This window comes from Parasteatoda tepidariorum, chromosome 2, assembly GCF_043381705.1.
Source record: "Parasteatoda tepidariorum isolate YZ-2023 chromosome 2, CAS_Ptep_4.0, whole genome shotgun sequence".
NCBI classification, from domain to species: Eukaryota; Metazoa; Arthropoda; class Arachnida; order Araneae; family Theridiidae; genus Parasteatoda; species Parasteatoda tepidariorum.
The window spans coordinates 19,895,671-19,907,259 of NC_092205.1; the positions used below are offsets into that span (position 1 = coordinate 19,895,671).

Genomic DNA, 11,589 nt, shown 5'->3' on the forward strand with positions numbered 1-11,589 from the left:
TGCATTCTAAGTTAATGCTACAGTTTATAAAGACTAACACTGCCGCATGAAAATATATTTTTATAACTTATTACCTATAATATATTATGTTCTTTTAACTTATTACCCTGAAGTGCCATAAAATTAAGGACGACAAAAAGTCTGTTTAATGCAGTGGTCACCCAAGGAACATTTAACTATATCTTCATTTTATTTACGGTGGTGTATTTCTCTCAGGTTTGTGAGACTTTTTATGGATGAGAGGTTAGCCGAGATTAACTTAATAACTAAGACCCGTCACCTAAAGCCAACGCAAGTAACTGTATTTGGTTTTGAAGGCATGTTTAAATTAAGACTATTATACCAAAAGCATCTAAAATATAAGCAATCCACGCCCCCTTTCCTTCAGTGGTAAAATTATCGAACATTGACCGGTCCGATGGCGATAGAAAGGTACGAAATAAGATTCAAAAAAGTACTTTCTCCGAATAAACTTACATTTTATACAACGAATTCGAATTCTTGACCCCCAAAATATAAGGGGTAGCCGCCATCCGGAAAATAATCTTCTTCTAAGCTAACAATTTGAATCTAATCTGATGGCCAGGAGGACAATCCAAAGTTCGGACTTTAATTTTAATTTAAGCGTATTTCACCATATCTCGAGAACTAATAAACCGAATTAAAAAATATTTGCACACAATTATAAAATTCTTTTATCCGAAGATAATTCCGTGCAAAAATTAAAGTTTTAGTAAAATAATTATTATTTTATTTAATAATAGTCAAAAGAGAATTTGAATTGTAGGATACACAAGTTTTTATATAATTATGGCAAAATACAAAATTTGAGTAAAACCGGTTGAATAGGTCCTGAAAAAACGAGTTTTTAAAAAGTCGTATATTTAAAATTCAATTTCTCAGGAACTATTCGACCGATTTCGCACAAATTTTCTGCAATGTAAAATTATACATGCAAAAAATGCATACCTTACAATTCCAATTTTTCGTTAAAAATTAAAATAATATTTACTAAAAGTTACTTTTTGTAGAGAATGATCTTTGGATAAATGTATTTTATATTTATTGGTAAAAATTTTCCAATTCGGTAAAACGTTCTTGNAAGGACCTAAATTTAGCCAAAAAAAATTCAAGGACTTTCAAGGACTCTCAAGGACCGTGGGAACCCTGTAAAAGTTACTTTTTGTAGAGAATGATCTTCGGATAAATGTATTTTATATTTATTGGTAAAAATTTTCCAATTCGGTAAAACGTTCTTGAGATATAGCGAAATACGTAGAAAGTAAAATTATTAAGGGATCCAAACTTCGAGCAACTCTCCTAAAAAAACGATTGTGACAATATTTTTAAAATTGTGGATACCTCCTATGTCTTGGGTTCGAAATCCGAATCTGTTCCGAAAAGAAGGCGTGTTTATTCAAGGCAAACTACGTTTTGTGTTTGATTTCTTGACCTAAAATCCGTCTCATTAATTTATTAGCATATTTTAGTTCTCTCCCTCAAACAATTACGGACGAGTCCTAAAACGCTAAGATCCGATCATGAGATCAAAAGTTATTCAGGGGAATCCGATAGAGGGTATCCGCTATTGAGAAATATAGTCCAAAAAGTTTATTATTTAAAAAAATAAAGCACTGAATACTTTAAATATATGCTTTTATATTACATTACAAATCCACTCAACACACAAATAAAAATTTTATTTTAGAAATATATGTCAATGAGGGATTCACGCCCCCCACGCTTGTCTATAATATAAAAATGCTGTACTTCAGTATTATTAAATTAATATCATTACTTACAAGGAAAACTAGGGAAGTGTGACTCGCCAATTTTGAAATAAACTAGTGGGATGTATGCCTTATGAGGAATAATTTTAGGGGGCAACATTCGTTTCGGCCCATAGAAGGTCCTGTGAGAGATAAAAAATAATTCAATATATAGAAAAATCGGTATTTTATTACTTCAATGCAGACTATTAGTTATTGTAATTGTCTCATACTCCAATTAATTTTGTGGTACTTTCACGTACTATATAATGCATATTTATTGTCAAAATTGATTTCGAAAATTTTATATATCTGTAGTTTTTCAGAAAAACCTGTTAGGTTAATTTAAAAAAAAAAATTGACATCAAATTTTTTAAATTTTTTTTTCCAAAAAATTTTCCAAATTAATTGGAGTATGTAATTGCAAATCAATTAATTAATTAATAATTAATTAATAATCAATGAATAATTAATCAACAATTAACCAACAATTAATTAATAATTAATTAATTTTTGATTAGTTTATTTATTAGCAAATTAATTCCAAATTAATTGGATTATGAGACAATTACAATAACTAATAGTCTGCATTGAAATAATAAAACACCGATTTTTCTATATTTTGAATTATTTTTTATCTCTCACGGGACCTTCTATGGGCCGAAACGAATGTTAATTAATTTATTAATTAGCAAATTAATTAATTATCCAATTAATTATAAATTAATTGGATTATGAGACAATTACAATAACTAATAGTCTGCATTGAAGTAATAAAATACCGATTTTTCTATATTTTGAATTATTTTTTATCTCTCACAGGACCTTCTATGGGCCGAAACGAATGTTAATTAATTTATTAATTAGCAAATTAATTAATTATCCAATTAATTATAAATTAATTGGATTATGAGACAATTATAATAACCAATAGTCTACATTCAAGTAATAAAATATCGATTTTTCTATAGTCACACTTCCCTAGTTTCCCTTGTTAGCTATATACAATAAAACTTATTTTAGTGATAACAATTAATATTAGCATTAATTTTCATGAAATATAAATTTTTTTAAAAAAATCCAATAAATGAATAAACATTTTTAAGGCAATATATCGTATATATTTTATAATAATAACAATAAAAAAAAAATTTTAAAAAAAGGAATGAAAAAAAGGAACAAAAATGACATATGAGTTACGTGCAAAATAGCAATAATAAGTTTTAGTAATAATGGTTTACTAACAAATAAAGTACAAACTATTTTTTTCCCATTCATAATAACATAGTAAAGCTTTAAGATTAATAATATCAGAGTATGTAGTTGTCCTGAAATTTCTGATTTTTCTAATAAGAAATATTTTGTTGTCATTCGCCTTTTAATTTTAGATTTTTTCTCCATATATTTTTGTTTTGTTTGAGTTCAGACTATCCTCTTTTCTAGAATACTAATGCATGTTTTTAATATAATCTGTTTGAACAATCAAAAGATTTGGAATTTTAATCAAATACTTTTTTTATTTCAATTAATAGTTCACCCAGAAAATTAGTTTTAAACATAAATGCCAGGATGCACATTTATTGTGTTTTCATTCAGAAACTATTGAAAGCCCACTTAAAAGCATTTGATAAAGGAAGTCATGAACTCCATTGCAAAATAAGTTTATATAAACATTGGTATGAAGGAATATTAACTAATTGATATTGAGTATGCAACAGTACCATTAAATTGTCCTAAATTTTGATCTCAAATTTTTTTTTGTATAACTCAGTGCACAATTAATACAATTCTACTGTAAGAAAAGTAGCAACTGTTTTCAGAATTAAGTTTTAAATTAAAAAAAAATAGTGTATTTTATTACTTTTATGTGATAAAACTTGCTACTATTATACTTAAGTAGAGTGAATTATACTTTTTACAATTTGTTCTTTGCCTTTTTAAAAAGTAGTCTCCTATCCTAGTTTCTTCTTTAGGCAACTATGAGGTCTGCAACTTGCTTATTAATATAATGCAGAATTAAATAAAATAAAATACAATGTAAATGAGTTCTGAAATTGTTTCTTAACTTAAAGAATACACTTTTAAAATATTACAAAAATGAATAAAAACATAATACAACACATATTCGTTTACACTGATAATCAGGACTTAATCCAGGTTTTCAATTCTAGTACCTATTTTTGTGAAGAAAAAAATTATTTTCGTGAAAAAAAATTTTTTTTTGTGAAAATTTAGTATTGCTAAGAAAAAAAATAAGAAAAAATACATATGTATACAAAAAGTACAATACTATAAAAAACAGTCACATATTGCGCAAGGAATTGCTTACAAGACAGCTTGTAGATTAATTCCATTTATTAATTCAATGTAAATTATACAGCCAGCCAGCATAGAAATTATGGAATTTACTATACAGATTAATATGGTTAAAAATTAGATTTACATAAAGTTTAAAAAATTTTTTTAACTTACTTACTAATAAAATTTATTGAACTTATTATGATTAAGAAATTATTATTTTGATATTGTGCTAACTTTTACTTTTGAATTAATGGTGGAAAAAATAATAGAAATACAGAATACATAGATAAAATTATAATAACCGCTCGGAAAACTATTCAGCACTTTAATTCCTTCAAATTTTTTTTTTATTTTCGTGAAGATGCGTTTTTTTTTTTTCGAAGTTTGTTGAAATACTGATTTTTTATTTTGTGAAGGTACCGATTTTTTTTTTTAAATTTTGTGAAGGTACCGTTTTTTTTTTTTTAATTTTGTGAAGGCACCGAAAAACGGTACCAAAATCGACCTGGATTAAGCCCTGCTGATAATATAAAAAATTCTAAGCATAATTAATTAGAAAGCATAAAGTACTTAGAAATTGGATTTGATGATGCTGTACTTATATTAAGCATTTTTTGAACATTTTGCTCACATTTGTATAGATATTTTTGCAAGTACTATCACTCGTTATTTCTCGCTGGATTGCTTTATAAAAATGCTATAGTGCAGAATTATATAATTAATAACATTATTTAGCTGCATAAAAATTATTATATTAGCATTAATTGAGTTTTATGTTAGTTTACTAATTGAATTTTATCTTGTTTTGCTTTTTTAATCCATTGAATTAAAAAAAAATTAATGTATTGAAGGCAATACTGCTCGTCTAAGATAGGTACTCTGCCAGACAATCGTCTGGAGCTGGGGCGGTGACTATGGTAACGAGGTATGATTATTTTAAGTAGGGGTGCGGGGTCCCTCTTTAGGACTGGTTTCGGCGAGAGAAAAGGAGACCTCTTCATTGAAGCTACCCTCCCTAAAATGCCCTCTTCTTGTTTCCATAGCACCAGACTGCCACAGACTTAGTGGCGGTCACAATACCTAGGTATTAGTGATGTAACGAGTAGTGATGGGGCCGAATACCGAATATTCGGCCAAATTTTAGGCCGAATACTTAATTTTTAAAAATTTCTCTTTTGATTGTAATTAAAGTGATTTTCAAATTTTAAATTAAAAATGAAATAAATATAAACAAAATTGCTTTTTTAATTTTTGTACATTAAAAAAATTTTTAACAACTTGATTTATTTTCTGTAATAATTTAAATATCTTGATGCCAATAACAAGGCAATATGGCTTTTATAAATCTAAATAATTAATAATAGCATATTTTAGTTATAGTTATACTTGTAATTTATATGCTATTTTATTTAAGATAAGAAGTCATTACTTACTACTGTTAAATGTATTCTATTTTTTTTGTCAGAAAAATTATTAAAACTCAGAAAATTAAGAACTTTTTGAAATTTTAATTTTGTAATTAAATAATTTTCAAATTTTAAATTAAAAATGAAATATATATTAACAAATTTGCTTTTTTAAACTTTGTATATTTTAAAAAAAATTTAACAACTTGATGTATTTTTTGTAATATTTTAAATATCTCGATGCCAACAATAATGCTTTCACAAATCTAAATAATTAATAATAGCATGTACTTCATTATTCGGCCGAATAACTTCAGTATTCGGCTAGGCCGAATATTCGGCAAAAGGGCCGAATACCGAATAGTGGCCGAATATTCTTTACATCCCTACTAGGTATCTTAGAGAAACAGTATAGTATTATATTTATGTTATATAAATAATAATTACAGAAAACTTGAAAATAATAGAATTTTAAAAAAGAACAAAAATTACATGGGTTGCATGTAAAATATCAAATTTTAGCACTAATGGTTTAATAAAAAATAAGGTTTAAACAACTTTTTTATTTATTTATTTTAACATAATAGAGTTTTAAGTTTAATAACATCAGAGATTATAATTCTCTTGAAATTTCTGATTCCTATAAGTAAAAGTAGTTAATTTTCATGAGAAAATTTATTCTATAAAAATTAAATAAGAACTGAATGTTTTCAAAAAAGTTTAATGGTGAAATTCCTGCTAGCATCCATACTAATTTAGTACCACTTAGAAACTTAAAACATCTACAGTAGCCCTAAACCTATGTTTTCATTAGAGTGGGGTTGAGAAAAAAATGAATTTTGCTTTTGTGCAGAAAAGTTGCACATAGTAATAAGAATAAAAACGCCATAAAAAATTTTGGAAAGCGATTAATAGCTCCTGTTTGAGCATTCTATTAAAAATAAATAAAAGTTTGAAAGAAAAAAAATCACACCTTTTTAAAGTTTCTTTTTTTTTAAGTTGGCTAAAATTTTTGAATTAACATGCTTCAGTACAATTCCATGAAAAGAAACACATAAAGGATGAATATTTTTCTTCAAATTAAACCTACATATTCTACATGAATTTTTAGTTAAAAGTACTTTGAAAACTAAACTAGAAGAACTTTTCATATTTCTCTGCAATTTTCAGCAAATTCTCTAAAAAATAACATTTTATTTATAACAAAAATTCGTGAATTTGAATGCCTATTCAGCGATCTGTCCAGGCCGAATTTACTACCGTTTAGCGGTACCTTCACAAATTCAATTTTAGGAAAAACGGTAGTTTCACAAATTCAACTTTAGGAAAAACGGTAGTTTCACAAAATACTTTTTCTTAAAATTTTATTTCTGTATCCCTTAAGAAACGATAAATCTATATTTTCACCATGTTTTTGTGTTGATTTTTTAACATAATTTTTAATTTTTCACAAATTATGTCTAAATTTTCACAAAATAGGTACCTTTCAGAAAAACCTAGACAGAGCCCTGCTATTTCCAAATACTAATTTATAAAGAAATTTTGATTGCTTTGTTTAAGTATTATTTTTTATAATATTATTAAGTATCCCTTTATCAATTGATATATTAAAAAAAAGATAAATTTATAATACTATGATAAAAAAGTGTCCATTTAATTGTTCTTTGAAATGTAACAAGAGTAACCAAAACTTTAATCCAAAATTAGAAATATTTTTTCAACATCTAAAATGTACCATAAATAATACATAGATGTGCTGAGTTCTCGTATTTGGCCAATGGTTTGAAACAGATTCACATAATTCATCTGCAGTTATTTTAAGAATAATTTTGTGTCAAAAGTAATAAATTAAATATAATTTTGTAACAAAAAAGTTTTTGGTTAATTTAAATATTTTCGTCACTCAAACTAACAGCATTAGCTACATTATGTAAATTTTGAAAATAATAATAAATTAGCTACTCAAATTCAGCATACCTACATCTCATCAACTTAACAAATATTACAGACCAGAACAACACATGCTTGTTGCAGTGAATAAATTTAAAGAAACTTTAAACCTAATAACAAATTTAAAAGCTTCTAACTTAGTAAGAGAACGTTATACGTTGGGAGAAAATTTTTGTCGCAAATTCTCTTTAATCAACATTATTTAAAAGAAAGAAAAAGGGAGTTCAGGTAAACCTAGAGTAAGAGCCATAAAATGTTAATTGTAAAAAAAAAAATTGAAAAATATGTAAATGCAAACAAATTATTGGATGAGAACTACTACATTTGTATCCCTGGTTCTGTAGGAAAAGACCAGGATGTGCATTGGATCTTGAGGCTGACAGACAGGCTCAAATGGCCGCCTCAAGATTTATCAGTGGGCACCTCAAATGCATGACCTTTGAATGCGGCCGCAATGTCTTTCCAACGTGCACCAAGTGCCATCTGATGCCAGCCTCCCCCGATCATATCCTCGACTGCTTGGGGCTCGCTCTTGCGGATATCCGTGATAGCCCACTTCTGGTGCTTGATTTTGCTAGGGTCCACGGTCTCTTGGATTTGATCTAGCTGTCGCTAGATCCTGAAGGATTGGACACAACAACAACATTGTGTAATTCTGAGTTAACTTCCCACACTTTATTTTCAGTCTGATATTTTAAAAATTTCTTTTCAGTATTTGAAACTTCTTTGCTTACTCTAGGATCGTCTGAACTCACTTTTTCTATACTTTATATTTTAGATTAATTACGAAGGTGAAAGAGAATTTGCAACGAAAAGGTTCTCCGGTGGTACGACATCCTCTTAAATTTGGTAAGTACAGTACACACAAAAGAAATCCTAACACACAGAAAACCTTTTGATCTAGTGATCGTATCTTCATGCACTGGAATTCAATCGAAATAGTTTAAAGAAGCGATCCTTTTAAGCAATTAAACCTAGCATTACTACATTTTAAGCAACAAAATCAAACACTAAAATGTAATTTTTCTGACTTGAACCTACCGTTTTTTAGACGTAAATTGCATACCTGATCTACAACATATGGGAGGTAACCACACTTCGGAAAATATGGTCCCAATAGCTTAGTCAAGAAAGCAGTTGAAAATTTGGACCTCTAAATGATAATTTTACTTTTTGAGAGATAGATCCCAACTAGAGACCTCTTAATTGCAATAATAAGGTTTATCTCCCATATGAACAAGTAAGTATCAATTTAAATTAAATATCTGTGAAAAAGATTGATTGCGTAGAGTGCAAGAATGTGGGTTTTTTTCTAGTATGAACAAGAGAGTGTTGATTTAAATTTGATTTACAAGCAAAACCTTTATTACACACACTGCATGTATATGGCTTTTCTCCAGTATGAACAAGAAAGTGCTTATTTAAATTAGATTTCTCTGCAAAAGACTGATCACACAGGCTGCATGAATAAGGTTTCTCTCCAGTATGAACATGAGCATGTCTATTTAAACTAAATTTCTGTGTAAAAGATTGATCACACACACTGCACGAATAAGGTTTCTCTCCAGTATGAACAACAGAGTGTATATTTAAACTAGATTTCCGGGTGAAAGATTGACCACACACACTGCATGAATAAGATTTTGGTTTCTTTCCAGTACGAACATGAGCGTGTTTATTTAAACTAGATTTCTGGGTAAAAGATTGACCACACACACTGCATGAATAAGGTTTTTCTCCAGTATGAACAACAGAGTGCATATTTAAAGAATATTTAAATGAGAAAGTTTTATCACATAAGCTGCATGAATAAGGTTTCTCTCCAGTATGAACAACAGAGTGTACATTTAATTGATATTTCAATAGGAAAGTTTTATCACATAAGCTGCATGAATAAGGTTTCTCTCCAGTATGAACAAGAGCATGTTTATTTAAACTAGATTTCTGAGTGAAAGATTTATCACACACACTACACGAATAAGGTTTCTCACCAGTATGAACAATATAGTGCTTATTTAAGACAGATTTCACTAAGAAGGTTTTATCACACAGGTTGCATGAATAAGGTTTCTCTCCAGTATGAACAAGAGAGTGTTGATTTAAACCAGATTTCTGTGTGAAAGATTGACCACACACACTGCACGAATAAGGTTTCTCTCCAGTATGAACAACAGAATGTGCATTTAAATAAGATTTCAATGAGAAAGTTTTATTACATAAGCTGCATGAATAAGGTTTCTCTCCAGTATGAATACGGTAGTGTCTTTTTAAAACAGATTTCTTTGTGAATGATTGATCACATATACAGCATAAATAGGGTCTCTCTCCAGTAAGAACAAGAGCGTGTTTAATTAAATTAGATTTTTGAGTGAAAGATTGATCACACACACTGCATGAATATGGTTTCTCTGCAGTATGAGCAACAGAATGTACATTTAAGTGAGATTTCTCTGAGGTTTCATCACATACGTAGCAAGAATCAGGTTTCTCCACAGCATGAACAAGGGAATGTTTATCTAAATTGTCTCTCTTTCTGAATGTTTTCTGACACACATTGCATGAAAAAGACTGTTCTACTGAATGAAAATCATAGTTTTTACTTACATTACTCTGATCAATATCAGTTTTATCAAACATACTGCATGTATAAGACTTACCAAGTTACCAATAGAAAAAAATAATAAGTTTGTTTTTAATCTGGTCCCGTTTTAGAACGCTTAATGCTGTTTGGCTTTGCCCGCTGTGACATGGAAGCTTCGTGCGTTCTTTGCTGAGCTGAATTAAAATTGTCTCAGCAGCCTTTACTTCTTTAACATGATAATCCTACGAAAGTGCACCGGCAGGAGAAATTAAGGTGCTCAAAGGCAATTCTTACGCATAACTTAGTCCTTCTTGCAGTCGTTTACGCGAACTTGAAACTCTTCCTTTTTAAAAATAGGTTCAATTAATGTTAACATAACAGTGTTAATATTTATTAATGTTTACTAATATGTATCGTATTTCGAATTAAGAACTTACGTTTTAAAAATGTAAAACAATTAGATTGTTTTATGTTTTTTTCCTTCTTTCTCTTTAAATTTCTGATATCCCTTATATTTCTTATATCCTTTCCGTAACTTATATTGAGGAGCACAACATTTCGTGACCCCTTTGATAAACGTTCTCTGTCTAATAATTAATAAATAAATTTTGTACCATCCCTCCCTGCCTAAAACCTGTTTTAATCCTTCCACACTGCAACGACGTTAGATATATATATATGTATACTGGGTAAAAATAAAAAACACAGGAGAATTATTTTTTTCACTTATATTTTTTGTTGTTGTAATAACCTCTCATAATTTCCAAATTTTTGAAATCTGATTAGTCTACAAACTTTTTTTTATCAACTTACTTTTGATTTGATCGAATTTAGTGTAAAATGGAAAAAAGATATATAAAAAACAATGCCTCACTTGTATTGCATAGATTGCAACATGAGAGGCATAAATATTATGTTAAGGTATTTATGCCTCTCATATTGCAATGGAAAACATGACTAGTGGAAAAACATGATTTCCGACGAAACTTTCAAAATTGAGTTAGTTAGTGATTTAAAATCCTTGTAGTCTTAGCTTACTAAAAATATTTAACTTTTGTTTGTACTTTATTTATTTACCAAGTTATAGTAGGTTTCTGTTCCAGCTGACAACACTGGATAGACTGGTGAACTGAAGTCTTTAAATGCTTTTATCTCAATATCATATTTTTTCTCATTTTATACCACCTTAAACACCATTTCTCAATTTTTTTTTAAAAAATAATTGTCAACAATTTTAAATCAGGGATTACGGTTATTGGCGATCGAAATTGGCTGCAGGTGGCGTAGAGCAGAACTCTTTTCCTATGGCAGCACTTCACATGCTTTCCCCATTAGCGTGTGGAAAGTCATAGAGGAAGGAAGTACGTTAGTTTCTCTCTTGATTTTCATATAGATTAAAATCTTTTAACTTGAAAAACTATATGGAACTGAAAACTACATTAAACATAGTTCTAAAGAAAAGTATCATGGAAATTTTAAAAAATATTTTTATTAAATAAAAAGGAAAAATATTAAGAAAAGGGAAAATATCGTAGTACATTCCTATATAACTGAAAAGAGGAGGAGAGGGAAGGGAGAAGGG

At 28.6% G+C, this 11,589-nt stretch overlaps 1 protein-coding gene across 1 annotated transcript; it reads right to left on the bottom strand.

Moving 5' to 3' along the window:
- Positions 1-3,414: 3,414 nt before the first annotated feature.
- LOC107457553 (zinc finger protein 888) lies at positions 3,415-10,237 on the bottom strand. Its single transcript, XM_016075729.3, has one exon. It carries the CDS (start codon positions 10,061-10,063, stop codon positions 8,684-8,686), a length of 1,380 nt encoding a protein of 459 aa, XP_015931215.2. The 5' UTR covers positions 10,064-10,237; the 3' UTR covers positions 3,415-8,683.
- Between the last annotated feature and the right edge of the window lie 1,352 nt (positions 10,238-11,589).

Bases quoted from the DNA above. Each gene is read 5' to 3' on its own strand.
- LOC107457553 (XM_016075729.3), bottom strand. From the start codon at position 10,063: ATGTTTGATAAAACTGATATTGATCAGAGTAATGTAAGTAAAAACTAT.